The following is a 22,277-nucleotide window of genomic DNA, read 5'->3' as shown; positions in this document are numbered from 1 at the left end:
GGTGATCCACCCACCTCAGCCTCCCAAAGTGCTGGGATTACAGGCATGGGCCACCACGCCCAGCCCTAAAAATCCCAATTCTTAAGACATCAATATAGATACTCAGAATAACACTATTAATACCACAAACACATGATTATAAAAGAGTTTAAAACTTCTTTTGCATTCTATTTTCCCTTAGGCCAATTTTAAGCAACAACTTTGTCTAAAGGTAGGGCAGTCTTGAAAAAGTGTGAGGCTGACGAATTTGGTTTTTAGCTCTGAGCAAATATCACTGGCATTTCCTCAAATATCCAGTACCTTGAGGGTGTTCTACAACTAGCCAAAATCTCTCCATAAAGGGCCATCTCCTGGGCAAAAATATTCTATACCTCTCTTCACATGCTCTGAAGTCTGCTCTCAACTAGCCACGTTACTTAGAAAAGGACCTGATAAAAATAAGTTTAATGTGTTACTCCCATGATACTATTATATTTTAAGAAGTAATTTCTTAAATAAAAGCAATAAAGCTAGTGAGGGAATTTTTTTATCAGTAAGAAGAAGGTGAAATCCTTCCCAAGTTATCTACTACCTACATGACTCATTGCTAACATTGGCCCTAAAATGCAGTTACAAAGATATAGTTTATATCTTTGCAGGTATATCTGCAGTGTTCTATTACTGCTGTAACAAATTACCACAAATTTAGAGGCTTAGAAAAACATAAATTGATTATCTTGCAGTTCTCTAAGTCATAAACCCAACATGAGTTTCACTGAGCTAAAATCAAGGTGCTAACAGGACTGCATTCCTCTCTGGAGGCTCTGGGAGAAGGTCCATTTCCTTGATCATTCAGATTGTGGGCAGAACTGTTTCTTGCAGTTGTATGACTGAGGTCCCATTTCCTTGCTGGCCATTCATAGCTTCTAGAGGCCACCTGCATTCCTTGGCTTGTAGTCTACTTCCTTTGCCTTTAAAGCCAGCAACAGCAGGCGGAGCTGCTCTTACTTTGAATCTGTCCATCTTCGTCCACTAACCCCCAGCTAGGAAAGGTTCTCTGCTTTTAAGAACTCATGTGATTACATTGGATGACTGGATAATCCAGGGTAATTTTACCATCTAGAGGTCCCTACCCTTAATCACATCTGCAATGTTCCTTTTGCCGTATTAGGTAACACATTCGAAGGTTCTGGGGATTAGCACATGGGTATCTTTGGAGGCCCATTATTCAGCCAGTCATTAAGTTACATTAGGAAGAATATAGCAGTTAATTTGGGGATTGTAAAAGTATATTCCTTTTTTTCTAAAGATTCATATTTAGATATGAGCATAAACACATAAAATGATATTTTTACTACTTTTTTTTCTTTTTTTTGAGACAGGTTCTCACTCTGTCACCATGCTGGAGTGCAGTGGCGCGATCATAGCTTACTGCAGCCTCAACCTCCTGGGCTCAGGCAATCCTCCCACTTCAGCCTCTTGAGTAGCTACAACTACAGGCACTTGCCACCACACCTGGCTAATTCTTTTTTGGTAATTTTTGTAGAGATGGGGGTCTCACCATGTTGCCCAGGCTGATCTTGAACTGGGCTCAAGCAATCTGCCTGCCTTGGCCTCCTAAAGTCTTACCACTTTTTAAATGTAGTTTGTGATTTGTGGTTTTGGCTTTCAAGGACTTATTAACAATGATTTAAAAAAAAAAAAAAACCTAAACAATATTTTGACCATGTGACCATGTTGTCACCAAGTGGTGGTAGGAACTTGGCATGTGACACTGGATTATTAAAGATATCCAAAAGAAAACATTTTAAGTTATTGAAGAAGTTGCTTTTAAAAAGAAAAAAATAACCAAAATAGGTACACTTACCCCAACCTGCCTAGACACAACTCATTAGACCAGGCATGTGTACCAAACCTAAGCTGAGTCAGTGATCCCTTCCCTAAGGGAGTGCTTAAAATTGGGATTAAGATTCTTGTCTCAGTCTGACTGCTCTCTCAAATAAAAAAACGTATACTTGAGAGTCGTTAACACTGGTCACTTTCCAGCACATAAACTGAGAGGGGTAAAAAAGGTCAATCCACTGGAAAAGAAAAAAAAGGACCTGGATATACAGACAGAAGTAGAGACAAAAGACACAAAGAGAACAGGCACTTTCTGTGTTCTCCTAGCACTCCAGTTCCTGATTCCTGAGGTCTGGCTATATCCTTTCCCTGGCTTCTGGAAGATATCCCTGTATCCTTATAACCAATCTCCTTTTTACTTAATGGTTTCTTATACTTTCTTCAACTAAAAGAAAACAGAGTAAGTTTGAAGTCATAAGATCAGCCATACTTCTCCAGCACTGCTTGTGTTTTTCTCACTTCTGGCAGTGAGAAAAGGCTGCAGTGTTGCCTCTTCCTATATAATAACTTCATATTAAAAAACAAAGAAACAATCAATACACTAATACTTATAAGAAGAAGCAAGCAGGATGTCCAATGCCCATGGAAAAGGTATCACAGAATCATGGAGTTGAAAAGAGAGAGGTAATCATTTAGCTTAGACAATTTATTTTGTAGATGAGAAATGTAAAGACCCAGAAGAGGCTTTTGACTTTGTAAACTCACCGCTGGAGCCTTGACTCCAGGCTCTACAAACATGCTAATGCTACTCTTACATTAAAACAAAATAACCAATCATATTAAACATCACAATATAGGGAATAACAATTCAGAATCTTTTATAAAGTGTTGATGTATCAAAAAATGATACATTCCTTTGAGCAAAGAGACTATTTTTTCCTTCTGTATTCTGTCAAATTGCTTAGGCATGCAGGTTATTTCTCAACAGGGAAGTAAGTATTTAAACTAAAAAACATGACTTGACTATAGAGACTTTTAAAAGTATCTCCTCGCCAACCTCACCCTTATCTTTACTATTCCTGTATAAATGTATTACATTGAAGGATCCTCAAAAGGATAATCTTTGGCTCTTTCTGCCATCTTGGAGCCTGTGGAGGCCTGCAGGGAACAGGATGTCTAAAAGGGAAATAGGATGGAAGGCTGTGGTACAAGATCATGTTTGCTTGCTCTAAGTGGGGTCTCCAGAACCAAAGGGAGTACACAGCTCTTCTTGAAGTTGAAGGTGTTTATGCTAGAGATGAAACTGAATTCTATTTGGGCAAGAGATATGCTTATGTATACAAAACAAAGAACATAGTGACTCCTGGTGGCAAACCAAACAAACTAGAGTAATCCGTGGAAAGATAATTTGGGCCCATGGAAACAGGAGCATGGTTTGTGCCAAAATCCAAAGAAATCTTCCTGCTAAGGCCACTGGACACAGAATCTGTGTGATGCTGTACCCCTCAAGAATTTAAGCTAACGAAAAGTAAATAAAAGTGGATTTGTGTTCTTGGGGGAAAAAAAAGTATAAACTTTGGCCAAGTTCAATAAATTCAATTCATAAAATTGTACATTTACAAAGTAAGTTTAAGTGGAAGAGAAAATAGATGCAAAGTTTCTTACATTCATTTAGGGCACATTAACTGATGTTTAGGAGCAGTTACTGCACATGGTAAGTCATTGCAGTTATTTTAATTGAAAAGATGAACAGGTAGATACCTTTTTATTATAATGCCTAACCGAATAGTCAAAGACAGAGAAAATGAGAATCACAAAAAAGTTATCTCTTACACAAGCAATAGCACCACCTGCTGATAAATAAAAGCAACAATGTCAGCTAATTAAAAATGAGGCCAAGTACTTTGTATATTTAGATCTTTCCCCTTGGACACTATCGTTTAATACAGCATAATTAATATACTGTATAATTTATTTATTTATAATAACTATGTTAATTTGAACATCTGTGCCCTTACAATTGGAATCAAGCATTTCTTAAAATCAAAGGTAAAATAAAATTTATCATGTAATATAGAAAACATTATGGTACTATGACTTTTAATTTTTATCCCAAAGGTAATTCATTTGTACCATATTTATTTTACTTACCATCCAGTAATGTACATTTAGTTTCTACATTTGTTTTTATATTCTCTGATCATCTCACTTAAAATAATGCCATCTCCTTTGCCCAGCTTAATTTTTATAGCACTCATTACTGTTTAAAATATGTTACTTTTGCTTGTTTATAGTCTTTCATCCGATGGAATAAAAACTTTCAACAACACAGAATTTATTTTATTTATGGATTTTCTTTAACAACTAGGGCAAGTGCCTGGCATCTAACAGACTCTCAATAAATATTTGTAAAAGAATTGATAAATATGAAAATAAATGAGCAAATTAATATGCAATGCACTTTTATACTTCCCTGAAGTAATAGCTATGTCAAAAGTTTCAAAGCTCTTGACAGATTTTACCAAATTACCCTTGAGAAAAGCTGTGCCAGTTAATGTTCCCATCAATGTTCCACAAAGAGCCCCATTTCCCCATTTTCTGATGAATGGGAATGGCATAACATTGTAATTTTTATCTGCATAAAACTCATTGCTAAAGAGACAACATATTTTGCATTTCTGGGGGTATGTACCCTTCTTTTATCCTTTGCTTTTTTCCAATTCCAGAATTCCTATAATATTCCTTTTGTATAATTTCTATCCTTTTACTGGTATTTTCTATTTGTTCAGACTGTGATCTGTTTTCCTTTGGCTCTTTAAGCATATTTAAGATCACTGATTTAAAGTCTTTGTCCAGTCTCTTCAATAAATGGTGCTGGGAAGACTGGATATCTATATGCAGAAGAATGAAACTAGACCCCTATCTCTCACCATATACAAAAATCAAGTCAAAATGGATTAAAGCCTTAAACTGAAGACCCAAACTATGAAACTACTACAAGAAAGCATTGGGAAAAATCTCCAGGACGTTGACTTGGGCAAAAATTTCTTGAGTAATACTCCACAAGTACAGGCAACCAAAGCAAAAATGGACAAATGGAATCGCATCAAGTTAAAAAAGCTTCTGTACAGCAGAGGAGACAATCAACAAAGTGAACACACAACTCACAGAATTGGAGAAGATATCTGCAAACTACCCACCTGACAAAGGATTAGTAACCAGAATACATAAGGAGACCCAACAACTCCACAGGAAAAAAATTTAATAATCTGATAAAAAATTGGGCAAAAGGTGTGAATAGACATTTCTCAAAAGAAGTCATACAAATGGCAAACGGGTATATGAAAAGGTGCTCAATATCACTGAGCATCAGAGAAATGCAAATCAAAACTACAATGACATATCATCTCACTGCAGTTAAAATGGCTTATACCTAAAAGACAGGCAATAACAAATGCCGGTGAGGATGTGGAGGGAAGGGAACACTCATACACCGCTGGTGAGAATGTAAATTTGTACAACCACTTTGGAGAACAGTTTAGAGGTTCCTCAAAAAACTAAAAATAGAGCTACCATATAACCAAGCAATCCCACAGCTAGGTATATACCTAAAAGAAAAGAATCAATATATCGAAGAGCTATCTCCATGTTTGTTGTAGCTCTGTTCACAATGGGCAAGATGTGGAAGCAACCTAACTGTCCATCAACAGATGAATAGATAAAGAAAATTTGGTACATATACACAATGGAGTACTATTCAGCCATAAAAATGAATGAGATCCTGTTATTTGCAATAACATGTATTGAAATAGAGATCACTACGTTAAGTGAAATAAGCCAGGTGCAGAAAGACAAATATTGCATGTTCTCATTTATTTGTGGATTTAAAATCAAAACAATTGAACTCATGGAGATAGAGAGTAGAAGGATGACACCTGTAATCCCAGCACTCTGGGAGGCCAAGGTAGGTGGATCACTTGAGGTCAAGAGTTCGAGACCAGTCTGACCAACATGGGTGAAATCCAGTCTCTACTAAAAAAAAAGTACAAAAATCAGCCAGACGTGGTGGCAGGCACCTGTATTCCCAGCTACTCGGGAGGCTGAGGAAGGAGAATTGCTTGAACCCGGGAGGCAGAGGTTGCAGTGGGCCAAGATTGCTCCATTGCACTCCAGACTTGGTGACAGAGCAAGACTCTGCCTCAGAAAAAAAAAAAAGAAGGATGGTTATCAGAGGCTGGGAAGGGTCATGGGTTCGGGGAGGAGAGCGGGTGGGAATAGTTAATACGTATTTTAAAAATGAGAAAGAATAAGATCTACTATTATTTGATAGTACAACAGAGTGACTATAGTCAATAATTTAATTGCATATTTTAAAATAACTAAAGGAGTATGATTGGATTGTTTGTAACACAAAAGATAAATGCTTGAGGGAATGGATACCCCATTCTCTGCGATATGATTATTATACATTGCATGCTGCATCAAAACATCTCATATACTCCATAAATATCTGCACCTACTGTGTATCTACAAAAATTAAAGTTAAATAAAAAAATCAAATCTATAAAAGTAAAGAGTAGAACAGTGGCTACCAGGTGGCGCGTAGTGGGGAATGGGGAAATGATGATTAAAGAGTATCAAGTTTCAGTTAGACAGGACAGAAAGTTTTCAAAATCTATTGCATAGCATGGTTAATAATAATAACAAAGTGTTGTAGATTTCAAAATTGCTAAAATAGAAGATTTTAAACGTTATCACTACAAAAAATGTTATGTAAGGTGATAGACATGTTAATTAGTTTGATATAATCCTTCCACGATGTACACATATATCAAAACAGCACATTGTACCTGTACGTCATAAACAATTACTATTTGTCAATTAACAATAAAACTTTGAAAAAAATAAAGTATTTTTGTAATAAGTCCAATGCTGGGCATTCTCAGGTATGGTTTCTATTAATCTCTTTCCCTGTGAATGGGCTGTAATTTCCTGCTTCTTGTATGCCTTGTAATTTTTTGTAGAAAATTGGATGTTTTTAATATCATAATATGGTAACTCTGGAAATCAGAATCTCTCCCCAACAAGGCTTGTATTGTTGCTTGTTGAGGGCTCAGTTATCTGTCTATTTACTGACTTTTCCAAACTATTTTGCAGACTGCTTTTGTGTGTGGTCACTGAAGTCTCCATTCCGTTATCTCAGTGGTCAGCCAGACAGAGCCAAAAAGAAAGAACAAAAATACTCTCCCACTCTTTGTCAATTGGCTCTGACCTAAGCACTCCTTTAATACATAGCCAGACCACCTACAACTCTACTTTAGCTTTCACTCCTTGTTTGTTCATAGATGAAAGATTTTCCAGTGATACAAGCCTCACATCCTCTGGTCTTTTCTGAGCATGTGTATGGCCCTGGGCATGTATGTTACATTCTAGATCCCTCAGTACATGTGAGGACCCTCCAAAGCCCTTATTCTTTATTTTTTCAATTTTTTTTTTTTTGAGACGGAGTCTCGCTCTGTTGCCCAGGCTGGAGTGCAGTGGCCTGATCTCAGATCACTGCAAGCTCCCCCTCCCGGGTTTACACCATTCTCCTGTCTCAGCCTCCCGAGTAGCTGGGACTACAGGCACCCGCCACCTCGCCCGGCTAGTGTTTTGTATTTTTTAGTAGATACGGGGTTTCACCATGTTAGCCAGGATGGTCTCGATCTCCTGACCTCGTGATCCGCCTGTCTCAGCCTCCCAAAGTGCTGGGATTACAGGCTTGAGCCACAGCGCCCGGTTCAGCCCTTATTCTTTAATGCCACTCCAGCACTGAGAGATTTCTAAGGCATCAAAACAAAGACAAAACTTTATGCCAGTCCTTCAGGGAACTATGAGAGGTCAAAAAGTGCAATTTGTGAGAATCGCAACTTTTTGAGGACACTGTCCATATTGTGTCCCCTCCCCCGCCCCCACTGCACCACCCAATACACACACACCAGCAAGCCACACCAGAACCCAGGTTGCCATCATTTTAGCTCCTGCCAGGCTGGGAGTGGGGGACAGTACGCAAGTAAGCAAAAATGCCACAATGCTTACCAAAAAATTTAGCCTTTTTTGTTTTGTTTTGTTTTGTTTTTTAATTAAGCACTCCTCTGGTTGCTAGTGTTTTTTTTATTAGATCCCAGAGCTCGGAAAAAAATGATTCTGACATTTTTTCCAGCTTAATGGCTACTTCAGTGGAGGAACCAATTTTTAGGGCTGCCTATTCCACCATTTTCTGTGACACCATTCCTCCTCTGCTCATTTTTACTGAAGAAAATTTTAAAACCTTTATTGCATCTGTATAACTGATATAGTCAGAGAGAAAGGGTCACACTATACAAAAGCATCTAAAGAGGAAGGAAAAGATGGCCCAAATATACTATCCAACAACAACGGGTATACCTTTAGTCATACAGTTAGAGACATGGGTACACAATTTTACTTACGTGAGATCATAGAATAGCATGCTGTCCTATAACCCAGTCTTTTTACTAAATAACATCACAAATATCTTTCCAGATGATTAAACATGATCCTTCTTCTCCATTTTTAATGAGTTGAGGGTATTGCACTTTAGGTATATAGAATAATAACCAATCAGTCTCCTGCTCATGGATATTTATTTTTACTTTTCACTATTAATACTGTGATGACAACTGATATGCATATATCTTTGTGTACTTGTGCAATGATCTCTTTAAAGAAAACTCCTAGAAGAGAGATTCCTGAGTCAAGGGATATGTGCATCTGACATTTGGATATGTATTATCAAACTACCCTTCAAAAAGTCAAATCACTCATATTTCCACTAATACTGTATAAATGAAGGAGTTCAATTCCTTCCTGCTCAACTGAAACTGAGGGTTTTAGGTCGTTATTAATCTTTTCAACTTATTGGGTAAAATATATTATTTTATTTATTTACTTCTTTATTTTATATTTATTTATTAGTTAAACTGAACATCCTTTCATGTTTTTATTGGCCATTTATATTTGTCTATGAACTATTTATGCCTTTTGGCTATTTTTCTGGAAAATTTCTTGAACGATGAAATTCAAACAGGTAGCTTTCCCACTCCACTCCACCTTGAGAATCACCGCAGTAGCTCTGAAATGTGCAAAGCTAATTTTTACAAACTCGTGTTCAATTATTTAAAATAAACTTCTGATATGTAAAGAATGACAATAGCAGAACAGCTGCTATTAGATCTGCCTTCTCACAGATAACACCTATGCACTCCAGACAAAATACAAAAACAAGTATTTGAAGACTGGACAGCGATCAAAAGTAGGCAGACAGCCACTTTGGAAAACAATTTGGCAGGTCCTCAAAGAGTTAAACATAGGGTTACACTTATTGTAGCAATTTTACTTCTAAGTATACACTCAAGAAAATTAAATCATGTCCACACAAAATAAAACATGTGTTCACATAGTCATAGCAGCATTATTTCTAATAACCAAATTTTGAAACCACTAAATGTCCATTAACTGATTAATAAATAAACAAAATGTGTTATAAACATATGATGAAATATTATTTGTCTATAAAAAAGAATAAAGTACTGGATACATGGATGAATCTTGAAAACACACTAACTGAAAGAAGCCAGTCACAAAAGGCCACATAATGTATTATTTCATTTATATGAAATGTCTAAACTTGACAAATTCATAGAAAAAAAGTAGATTAGTGGTTGCCAGGGACTAGGAGTGGAGTAGGGAAAAATAGGGATTGACAGTTAATGGGTACACAACTCCTTTTAGAGGAAAGGAAAATGTTCTAAAATTAGAGTTTGGTAATGGTTGCACAACCCTATGAATATCGTAGAAAACACTGAGTTGCACATTTTAAATGGGTAAAATGTGTCATATACAAATTGTATCCTGATAAATTTGTTTTTTAAAAAAAGCCATAAACTTGAGAGGAGTCAATGGTTGAAAGAAGAGAACAAGGCCCGGCGCAGTGGCTCACGCCTGTAATCCCAGCACTTTGGGAGACCCAGGCAAGTAGATGACCTGAGGTCAGGAGTTTGAGACTAGTCTGGACAACATGGCAAAACCCCGTCTCGAATAAAAAATACAAAAATTAGCTGGGCGCTGTGGCAGGCACCTATAATCCCAGCTACTCGGGAGGCTGAAGCAGGAGAATCGCTTGAAGCCGGGAGACAGAGATGGCAGTGAGCCGAGATCGCGCCACGGCACTCCAGCCTGGGTGACAGAGCTAGACTCCCTCTCAAAAAGAAAAAAAAAAAGGAACGCTGCACCTCAACTAAAAATTTGTGAAGAGCTCTCAAACACTAAATAGAAATTTGATAAATTTGTGGAAAATGCTAGGTTATAGATGATTTCTGCAGATTAGATTCTTATATATTTGATATTGAAATTATTTCACAAAATCTGGCCCTGGATAAATGATTACATTATTTAGACATACATTCATTATACCACTTTAAGTTACAGATTACGAGAGAAACAAAAAGAAACAAGGGGCTACATTTAAGGGTAACATTTCCAGATTCAAGAAAACATGTACTTTTAAAAGAAGCCTTGGCAATTTTTTTTTACGAAAGAGAAAACATTGTGTGAGAAAAGCAGCTGACACCAGCTGACTTAAATTTTCAGGTCTAAATTGACACCATTAAGAGTAAGTTGGGTAAACTTACTCTAAGTTGACACCAGCAGTTACCATATCTACTTATGTGGTAAGAAGAAAAGGTGAAGAGTCTCAATAAGCGCTGCCTTTCTTCCCTTTCATCACACTAACCTGCTTTGACCCTCCAGACATATTAGTTCTCATTACTAAGAGCAGCCTGTTCCTGTTTTTAAAATTTATTACAACTGTAATTAAATAACTGAGTGTATAATTAATTATTTACTATATGTCTTATCAACAAGAAAGTAAACTCTATAAAGGCAATGTCTGCTTGGCATTCTTAAAAAAGATATGCAGAGGCTAGGCATGGTGGCTTATGCCTATAATCCCAGCACTTTGGGAGGCCAAGACGGATGGATCACTTGAGCTCAGGAGTTCAAGACCAGCCTGGGCAATATGGTGAAACCCCGTTTCTACTAAAAATACAAATTAGCTGGGAGTGGTGGTGCATGCCTGTAGTCCCAGCTACTTGGGAGGCTGAGGCACAAGAATCAGTTGAACCCAGGAGGCAGAGATTGTTGTGAGTTGAGATAGCGCCACTGCACTCCAGCCTGGGTGACAGAGCAAGACTCTGTCTCAAAAAAAAAAAAAAAAAAAAAAAAAAAAAAAGATATGCAGAAAGTATTACATACTTTTATTAAACCTCAAAAAGTGCTCATAGCTATTTATTATCTGTATGAGTAGAATTTATTGCCCCAATAAAATGTATGTCACTGTCACCAGGCCGGACGCGGTGGCTCACGTCTGTAATCCCAGCACTTCAGGAGGCCAAGGCAGGTGGATCACCAGGTCAAGAGATCGAGACCATCCTGGCCAACATGGGGAAACCTCGCCTCTACTAAAAATACAAAAATTAGCTGGGCGTAGTGACACGCACATGTTATCTCAGCTACTTGGGAGCCTGGGGCAGGAGAATCGCTTGAATCCGGGAGGTGGAAATTGCAGTGAGCCAAGATCATGCCACTGCACTCCAGCCTGGCGACAGAGGGAGACTCAAAAAAAAAAAAAAATGCATGTCACCTTAAAAATAGTTTCCCATGTTTTAACTAATACATATTTCTAAAATAAATTGGATAACTTCAAAAAACAACATTTTTTAAAAAGAGAAAGAAGGCTGAATTACATGATCAGAGAATCTAGAGAAAACTAAACAAAAGAAAGGATAAAGCTATTTTCCCTTTTCAAAACTATACATTTTATTTGAAAATGTAGATTTAAAAAATGTACATTTTGAAAATGTAGATATGCACAAAAGAAGAAAACTCACCTATCACCACCTATGACTAAATCACCAAACTCCAGACATAACCATTGTTAAAATTTGTTATATCATATCAGACTATTTTTCTGTTCATTTATACAGATATATACTAATAAGATCACCCTATGCATAAAGTTTGTAACTATTTTTTTCTTGTGGTCATATATTTTAAAACATTTTCATGGTATTATAAAAGTAATGATCATTTTTAATAACGAATAATTCATTGTAAGAATTATATTTCATAATTAAGTTAAATAATATCTTACTGTTAGAGATTTAGATTGCTTTTCATTTGTTAAATTATAAATAATGCTCCACTAAGCATTCTTTATCTTATTATTACCTTAGGATAAATCCTAAAACTGGAATTGCTGGGTTAAAGTATATGTTTATTTCTTGGGTTTTTGATATAAAATGTCAAAATATTCTCCAGAAAGAATCAAACAAATAAATATATTTAGTATAGATATACATACACACATAAATAACACATTAAGTAACTCATAAAAATCTAAATATTAAGTAACTCATAAAAATCTAAATGATAACTGTATAAAAGGATATATTACAGGGTTAATATAAACCTTGCAAAAAGAAAAGAAATGATTGCATAAATGAATTCCAAATTCTTTTGTGGAAATATACAAGGCAGAAAATGAAACAAAAAAAATTGATAATTCAATGAATGAAAGTTAAGTGTTTGAATAGTATTTACAACTAGTTATTCTAAAAGAATCCGTCTAGAACATTAAGAGATAATATCATCACACATATGATTCATATACTGTCAACATTGTTGCTGCAGCAAAGTGGCAGACATAACCCAACAGTAATTTTTTTTTTTTTTTTTTTTTTTTTTTTTGAGATGGAGTCTCGCTCTGTCACCCAGGCTGGAGTACAGTGGCACAATCTTGGCTCACCGCAAGCTCTGCCTCCCAGGTTCATGCCATTCTCCTGCCTCAGTCTCCCAAGTAGCTGGGACTACAGACGCCTGCCACCACGCCCAGCTAATTCTGCTTTTGTATTTTTAGTAGAGATGGGGTTTCACCATGTTAGCCAGGATGGTCTCAATCTCCTGACCTCGTGATCTGCCCACCTCTGCCTCCCAAAGTGCTGGGATTACAGGCGTGAGCCACCGCGCCTGACCCCCAACAGTAATTTTAAATGAAGAAGATGCTTAGAACGAGTCAGAAGAATAAATTACCTGAGATTTTTAAGAAATGTAATTTTTTCTGTTATACTATTCTCTTTTGGTATCACCTGCATTATAGTTTACTATTTCATCTCCAAATTCAAGGTATTTTTTCTGCAGTAGAGTAAGCATTGCCCATTTCAGAACTCAAAAGGAGTATCAAGCATCTCACTAAGTCTTCCTTCAAGTGCCCTCTGAGGACAACCTGCATAAAGACAACTAGGAAACTTCCTAAAAATACCACTTCACAGAGCCTCATTCTCTGAGATTTTGATTCTCCATATTGCAAATAGTACCCAATAATGTGTATTTTTGCAATACCCAGGTGATACTTATGAATGCTGAAATTTAGGTAACTTGGTTTACTACTGTAATGATTGAACAGGGCATTACATCATGAAAGGGCATTATCCTCAGGCAAACATCCAGACAGTAAGGAATGGAAACTCAGGTAATTATTCTTGTCTCTTTCTACTTATACAGCAAGGATTTATCTCCTGAACCTGTCTATTTTTTTCCATCTCCACTGCTACTTCCCTATTATTCAGGCCAACGTCATCATTTTCTTGTACTACAACAGCTCCCAATTAGCCATCCTGCCTCTAGTGCACCTCTACTCTAATCTCTCCTCTATGATGATCTTAGAGTATGCTTCCCCCAAAATGCCAAATCTAATAAGGTAACTATCTAAAATGGATCAGTGACTCATCATTGCCCATAAGATAAACTCCAAACTATTGTGGCCATACTAAACTTTTAATTTTTCTAATAAACCATGATTCCTCACCTTTGTTTATTCTATTCCTTCTCTCAAATCAGTTCCTTTGACCTCAAAGCAGTATTTCCAACATTTGAATACTACCATGTTACTACACATCATCCATGGCTCTCTACCGACTAATATACTCAATTTCCAACTTCACTGTTTCAGCTGTTCAAAGAAAATCTTATACTAGACGTTCAAACAGTATAACCGGAGCTACTCTGGTTGCAGGTAGTGAGAGAGATCAGGGGCTCAACTACCTCACCTCTCTTCTACCCAACAGCAACCCCAAAGGAGGCTCCACAAAACAGAATTAGATTTTAAAAGACTGAAATCTGGATTCTGCTGCATGGCAAACACTTTAGTCCATCTATCTTTTCTGTATTATCTCCTCATATTATGTCATGAAAATTTTACAGACATTGCACAAAAAGCACCATATTCTTTTGTACTTCGATTCGCAAGAGGTTTCTTTTGCCGGCAACTCTCTTCCCCAACGTTGTCTCCTGGGAGAACTACTAATTCTTCAAGGCTCTGCTCTCTAGTCAATGTCCCACAGGCTGAGTTAGGCTCTTCCACACCTTTGCAGTGCTTGTATAAAAACCTTCCCTTATATCACTTATCATAATGCACTGTAAGTACTATAGTCTAATTCTCCACTACACTGTCAACAACTTGAGTGAAAGTCTTTATATCTTTTTCTTATTTATATCCCCAGTTTCTAGAACACTGTCTGATGAGTAGTATATATTTAATGTCTATTGAATAAAAGATAGATGCTAACATTCTAAATAAAAAGACTAGGTGCTTAATGAGATAAACCTATAATTCAAGCTTTTAAAATTTTTAAATATTTTAATCAAAATGACAACCTAAAATTATGTTTAAATTGGCTTATTAATAAATTGTTGAGTATCTACTGTGTTGCACCAATAATAGAGAATTATTGAACCATGGGATTTTGACAATGAAAGAACGTAATACATTGTGAAAATGAGACTACATATTCTACAGATTTAGAATCATTGATAGGGAAAATCAGAGGTAAAATCTCCTTAAGTGATTAGATGGGATGATTCAACATCCTGATGCTGTAATTGAGAAAGTAGGGACCTAGCAGAAAAGAAATTAGAAAAACATACAAACAAACTTTAGAGTCAATGGAAGGCAAGATCAAAGGAAGTCAAACATGAGATGGACCTTTAAGAATGAGCGGAACTGGGGCCGGGTACAGTGGCTCACGGTTGTAATCCCAGCACTTTAGGAGGCTGAGGTGGGCGGATCACGAGGTCAGGAGATCGAGACTATCCTGGCTAACACAGTGAAACCCCATCTCTACTAAAAATACAAAAAATTAGATGGGCGTGGTGGCGGGCGCCCATAGTCCCAGCTACTCAGGAGGCTGAGGCAGGAGAATGGCGTGAACCCGGGAGGCGGAGCTTGCAGTGAGCCGAGATCTCGCCACTGCACTCCAGCCTGGGTGACAGAGCGAGACTCCATCTCAAAAAAAAAAAAAAAAAAAAAAAAAAAAAAAAAAAAAAAAAAAGAATGAGTGGAACTTGCTATGGTCTAAGACAGAAATCAAAGTATTCCATGAAATGAGAAAACGAGTGGGGATGTTAGTAAGAGACAGGAAAGGTTCGAGAGCCAATGTTCAACATGATTTGAACACACTTAGAGAATTGTGGGTGAAAAGACTGAATGGATTCTATGACACTAGGTTTCAAACATTTTCTAAAGCCAGGCAGAGGACTTCATATTTTATGTGGTAGAAAACAAGTAACCAGAAATCTTAACAGATTAAAAGCTCTAAAAATTCTGTCTTATTCTGCGTTAGAGGCAAATAAACCACAGTTCTGTGGCTTTATATGATTTCCCCAGTTAGGAATAGTATAAAACAGCCACACTTACCACATAATGCTGCTGCTTTTGGGGTACTTCAACCAACAATTCGTTCAAGTACAATGGGTAAATGCTGCTGAGGTTGGCTATTTCCCTAGATTCTAAATAGAATTTGTATGAAGGAGGGTATATTTTCTTGTAAGGAAAAATTCTTGCATGTATTCAAATATGAATCCTTGACAAAGAAAAATATGTCCTTTGGTTATTTATTTATTTATTTAGAGACAAGGTCTAATTCTTACCCAGGCTGGAGTACAGTGGCGCAATTATAGCTCGCTACAGCCTCCACCTCCTGGACTGCAGTGAGACTCCCACCTCAGTCTTCCCAGTAGCTGGGACCACAGGTATGCACCATCATGCTTGGCTAATTTTGAAATTTTTTTTGTAGAGACAGAGTTTCATTATGTTACCCAGGCTGGTCTCAAACTCCTGGGCTCAAGCAATCCTCCCTCCTTGGACTCCAAAAGTGCTGGGATTACAGGCATGAAACACCACATCCAGTCATGTCCTCTGGTCTTAAAATGACTATTTTTCAAATGCACTATTAATTCCTTACACAAAATATGCAATCGAGATTTCGTATGAAACATATTGACAGCAAAAAACAAAAAAAAAGTTTATGAGCTAGTCAGTGAAAGATTAGAAAAAATGGTTTAAAACTGAATTTTCCATATTGAATGGGCATAAATTTTAATATTTTAACTACTTCATCCTTCACAATCATGCTCAAAATAAGTATTTCCAGAAAGACAAATAGTAGAGAATGTGCCCATTCTTCAAACTTAAACAGATTTTGGTCCCATATATCTGGAATTGATTGAACCAGTATATTAAAAAGACAAATCAGAAAGATTCAACCAATTGCATCCATTGAAAATGTTTTTTAAAGATTGAGAACCATGTGTGTTGTGCATTACCACATTTATGACAGCACATCTGTGATTGCTCACCACTATAACTTACCCCAGTTTTATCACACAAGCGTAAAGTATGAAATGATCCAACAGCAAATAATTCTCCATCTGGAGCCCAGGCAACTGAAGTAATAGGATGCTCATGAGGTTGTGAATTGTACAGTGGGCGGCTGTAACTATCCCATACCTACAAAAGCAATTTTTAAAAATATTTTATAATATCACAGAGAAGTTTACCAAAACTAAAATAAAAATGTTTTATAACAGACACCACATAAAAGAAGTTTGTCTTCCAGCAAGGTAGTAAATAAAAATTTAGAAATCAGCACCTTATATATTAGCAATTAAATGTCTTTACTATCACACGAGGGGAAAACAAAGCTGTATTCCTTGAAGCCTAAATATTTCAAAAAGAAACTATTTTATAACATTGTCATAATTTTCAGATTTTACTAAATCTCTGAACATAAAATCTACCCACTTTAAGTCTTTTAAATATAATAGTACTTTTTGAAATGTTTAGTTCTTAGCTTTGTTTTGTTTTTTGAATTTTAGAGACAGGGTCTCACTCTGTGGCCTAGGCTGGAGTACAGTAGCATGATCATAGCTCACTGCAGTCTTGATCTCCTGGGCTCAAGAGATCCTCCTGCTTTAGCCTCCCAAGTAGCAAGGACTACAGGTACATGCTGCCACACTTGGCTAATTTTTTAATTTTTGTAGAGACAGGGTCTTGTTATATTGCCTAGGCTGTTCTCCAGCTCCTGGTCTCAAGTAACCCTACTGCCTTGGCCTCTCAAAGCACTGGGGTTATAGGTATGAGCTACCATATCTAGCTTGCTTACCATTTTGCCTAAATTTCTTTCTCCCTGTAAGGGCTCTACCTACTTTCTCTAAAAGTATTTATTTCAATTTAATTGTGTCTAACTCTAGTTATTAATACATTAAACCTTATTCCTCTCTACAAATTATTTTGTCCTGAAATTGATCAATATTTAGTAAACCAGCAGGGTTGATTTTTAAAAACACACTGAATTGACTTAAATTGAGTCACGGTAAAATTACAGGCTATACTGATATTGTTAGTTATTAAATATCAAACTCTATAGTAATCAATGAGATCCTCTTTTTTTTAGAGAGAGAGGGTCTCACTTTGTTGCCCAGGCTGGAATGCAGTGGCACAATTATGGCTCACCACAGCCTTGACCACCTGTGCTCAAGTGATCCACTCACCTCAGCCTCCCAAGTAGCTGGGACCACAGATGTGCTCCACCACAACTGGCTAATTTCTTTTTGTAGAGGTAGGGTCTCACTGTGTTGTCCAGGCTAATGACATAGTCTTTATGAAGTCCATGCTTTAAAATACCACTTAACATTATAAAATAATTTGCTAAATTACTGGAGTATAAAGACATGGCTAAAGTAAAAAACTAAAAAAAATTCTTATATGCTAAGTACTTATAAATTTGATTCTTTCAGCCAAGTGATAAATCTAAACATTACATACCTTATATTTACAGTCTTCACCAGCAGATAAAATAAGATCATTGACTGAGTTCCAATCTACTTTTAAAATAATGCCATCATGAGCTTTCCACTGTGAGAAAAAAATATTATTCATAACTTTAAAAGCACTTAAGTTTTTTTCTATAAGAAAATATATTTTGCCTCTTTCTAATGACTCCCTTGTCATCTTCTCAAGGATTCCTGTCTTCCTTTTATAGCCATTGTACAATACCTCATTTGCTTGTTTCATTTGTAATTTACACTAACGCAAGCACCGAGCACCTAAGACATCCACTATACAGCTTCAAACCTTATGAATTTCCTCAGTTGCCTGGACTCCAGATGGAAAATTACTTGCTGCTAAACTATTTCAAGATTGACATTTGTATGATAACACTGAATGAATATGTTATGTATTCCAAAAATGTCAACTGAATCCAAATCTTGCTTTCTCCTTCATACAGCAGATGCCATTACTGTTATTGCCTTCATGCTTGTTTATTTATTTATTTATTTATTTATTTATTTATTTATTTATTGAGGCAGGGTCTCACTGTCACGCAGGTTGGAGTTCAATGATGTGATCAGGGCTAACTGCAGTCTCCACCTCCCACACTCAAGCAATCCTCTTGCCTCAGCCTCCCGAGTAGCTGGGACTACAGGCACGTGTCACCACACCCAGCTAATTTTTTTTTTTTTCATTTTTGGTAGAGAACTCTTGCTATGTTGCCTAGGCTAGTCTTAAACTCCTGGGCTCAAGTAATCCTCCTGCCTTGGCCTCCCAAAGTGCTGGGATTATAGGCGTGAGCTACCATGTTCGGCTCCCCCAACCATTTTTTTAAAAAAACTTCTGCACAAACATCTTTAATACCCTCTTCATTTCATTCTGTTCGTCATATTCTTCTAAGTTTCATTCACTTTATCTTCATGTGTCTGGTGTATAACTGGAGTACTCTGAGAAACTTTTGCTGTATTTACCATGTAACAAAAAGATGTTTTCCATGGATAAGTATATATTCCATGTATATAGTCATTCTTTGGTATCTGTAGGGGATTGGTTCCAGTACCTCCTACTGATATGAAAATCATAAGTTCCTAATATAAAATGGCACAATATTTGCATATAATCTATGCATATCCTCCTACATACTTATAATCGTCTCTAGATTACTTACTATAGAAATAAAATGGCAATACTATGTAAATAGCTGTATTGTTAGGGAATAATGACAAGAGCAAAGTCTATACACATTCAGCACAGATGCCATCTTTTTTAATATATTTGATTCATGGTTAATCTATCAGTGCAGAACCCATGGTTATGCTGAATGTACATACTATGCATAGACATAGGTGTTTATAAGTCATGCAGAAACTAGCAATCCAAACAGTAAACATGGATGTCTTGCTCTTAAATGTAATTCATGGGCCCATTTGGCTATTATCTAACCTGTAATTAAATGCTACCATGGGCAGAATAATGTAACTAAAAAGAATTAACCTTCTTTTAAGACTATAAGTATATTTTAATGTCTGAGTCAACTGACTTCACATCAAAGGGTGGCAGATTTTAAGGGCTTTCCCCTCAGGCCCTGCCCAATCTATTGCTCTTATTGTATATAGTACAAAGTATTAAATGTGGGCCAAATAAACTCTAAGAATAAGCAACAATTCATAACTTGCTTTATTCAAAATATAAAAAAATATACATTTTCAAAACAAATGTTTTGATAACACATGTTAAAAGCAATAGTTCTCACAATTAACTGCCAAATTAATCCAATGTCCTGAAATACACTACAAGGACAAATGTAACAATATATACAGCTACACATATACATACAGATTCTTTTTTGTTTTTCTTTTTTTGAAATGGAGTCTTACTCTGTCATCCAGGCTGGAGTGCAATGACCTGATCTCGGCTCACTGCAACCTCCGCCTCCCAGGTTCAAGCTATTTTCATGTCTCAGCCTCCCAAGCAGCTGGGACTACAGATGCCCACCACCACGCCCAGCTAATTTTTATATTTTTAGTAGAGATGGGGTTTTGCCATGTTGGTCAGGTTGGTCTTGAACTCCTGACCTCAAGTCATCCACCCGCCTTGGCCTCCCAAACTGCTGGGATTACAGGCATGAGCCACCATGCCCAGCCACGGATTCTTAAGAGTTTCACTTTAAAGGGACAAAATAAATATTGCATATTCAAGATTTATGAATAAAATATGATTTAAATTTTCCTCACACTGTAATTTAGGGTATCAACATATATTACAAATATTTGCATATTGTTATACATATAATAATTTTTATTTATTTCTTAATTTATTAGGCATTTTGTAAAATTCCTTTGAACAACAAGCTCCTTGAAGGCAGAAACTATGTTCTGTTTCATTTTGACTCTCATACCTACCACAGTGCCTGGTATATAATAGGTATGCACTACATTTTTATTCAATGAATAAATAAAAATTTCCTCACTATAAAACCAAGTTCTAGGTGTCAAGAAGGCTTTAAAGGAAATGAGATATATACTTCTGAACTGCATTCCACAAGCAAGAATTAATTAAGCACACTTTTTTGTGTACAATCCTAATTTGAATATGTTTTTATGCTCAAGAAGAATTGCAACTGCTTTAGTCTCCCAAAAGGAATAGATAATTTGCATGAAGTTACTAATTATACTTTAAGTCCTGTTTCTCTCTAGCTAATTTTGGCAATGGATACTTTGCTTCTCTCTGCTACCTCCTGGCCCAAAGGTTCTATTGAACCACTAAACCATATTTTACTTGACCAACGGTGATATAACCAGCTTCCCGAGTTTCATTTATACAAGCCTAATCACAGGTATCTAAACAAATTCACAGGGACACAATTCCAAGATGGCTGAATAGGAACAGCTCTGGTCTGCAGCTCCCATTGTGATCAGCACAGAAGATGGGTGATTTCTGCATTTCCAACCGAGCTCTGAAGAGAGCAGTGGTTTTCCCAGCATGGCGTTTGAGTTTTGAGAATGGACAGACTGCCTCCTCAAGTGGGTCCCTGACCCCCGTGTAACCTAACTGGGAGACACCTTCCAGTAGAGGCCAACTGACACCTCACACAGGCAGATGCCCATCTGGCACGAAGCTTCCAGAGGAAGGATCAGGCAGCAATATTTGCTGTTCTGCAATATTTGCTATTCTGCAGCCTCTGCTGGTGATACTCAGGCAAACAGGGCCTGAAGTGGACCTCCAGCAAACTCCGACAGACCTGCAGCTGAGGGTCCTAACTGTTAGAAGGAAAACTAACAAACAGAATGGAACAGCATCAACATCAACCAAAGGCACATCCACACCAAAACCCCATCTGTAGGTCACCAACATCAAAGACCAAAGAGAAAGCAGAGCAGAAAAGCTGAAACTTCTAAAAACCAGAGCACCCCTTCTCCTCCAAAGAATTGCAGCTCCTTGCCAGCAATGGAACAAAGCCAGACAGAGAACGACTTTGACGAGCTGACAGAAGTAGGCTTCAGAAGGTCAGTAATAACAAACTTCTCCGAGTTAAAGGAGCATGTTCTAACCCATCCCAAGGAAGCTAAAAACCTTGAAAAAAGATTAGATGAATGGCTAAGTAGAATAAACAGCGTAGAGAACATCTTAAATGACCTGACGGAGCTGAAAACCGTGGCACGAGAACTACGTGACACATGCACAAGCTTCAGTAGCCGATTAGATCAAGTGGAAGAAAGGGTATCAGTGATTGAAGATCGAATTAATGAAATAAAGTGAGAAGAGAAGTTAAGAGAAAAAAGAATACAAAAAAATGAACAAAGCCTCCAAGAAATATGGGACTATGTGAAAAGACCAAATCTCCGTTTGATTGGTGTACCTGAAAGTGATGGGGAGAATGAAACCAAGTTGGAAAACACTCTTCAGGATATTATCCAAGAGAACTTCCCCAACCTAGCGAGGCAGGCCAACATTCAAATTCAGGAAATACAGAGAATACCACAAAGATATTCCTCAAGAAGAGCAACCTCAAGACACATAATTGTGAGATTCACCATGGTAGAGATGAAGGAAAAAAAGTTAAGGGCAGCCAGAAAGAAAGGTCGAGTTACCCACAAAGGGAATTCCATCAGACTAACAGTGGATCTCTCAGCAGAAACTCTACAAGCCAGCAGAGAGTGGGGGCCATTATTCAACATTCCTAAAGAAAAGAATTTTCTTTTTTTTGTTTGTTTTTCTTTTTTTTTTTTTT

General features: G+C 37.0%; 1 protein-coding gene across 3 annotated transcripts in view; it reads right to left on the bottom strand.

Moving 5' to 3' along the window:
- Positions 1-22,277, bottom strand: part of IFT80 (intraflagellar transport 80) — a 134,345-nt gene that overhangs the window by 67,435 nt on the left and 44,633 nt on the right. For all 3 annotated transcript variants that reach the window (XM_017850736.1, XM_017850854.1, XM_017850788.1), the window contains 2 exons: positions 18,041-18,130; positions 16,586-16,723 (listed from right to left, as the gene is read on the bottom strand). In XM_017850736.1, the coding sequence (XP_017706225.1) occupies positions 16,586-16,723; positions 18,041-18,130 (228 nt within the window). The remainder of the gene's footprint in view (positions 1-16,585; positions 16,724-18,040; positions 18,131-22,277) is intronic.

Source organism: Rhinopithecus bieti, unplaced genomic scaffold (assembly GCF_001698545.2).
Source record: "Rhinopithecus bieti isolate Rb0 unplaced genomic scaffold, ASM169854v2 scaffold_55, whole genome shotgun sequence".
Lineage (NCBI taxonomy): Eukaryota > Metazoa > Chordata > Mammalia > Primates > Cercopithecidae > Rhinopithecus > Rhinopithecus bieti.
This window is presented reverse-complemented; position numbering and strand designations above follow the sequence as displayed.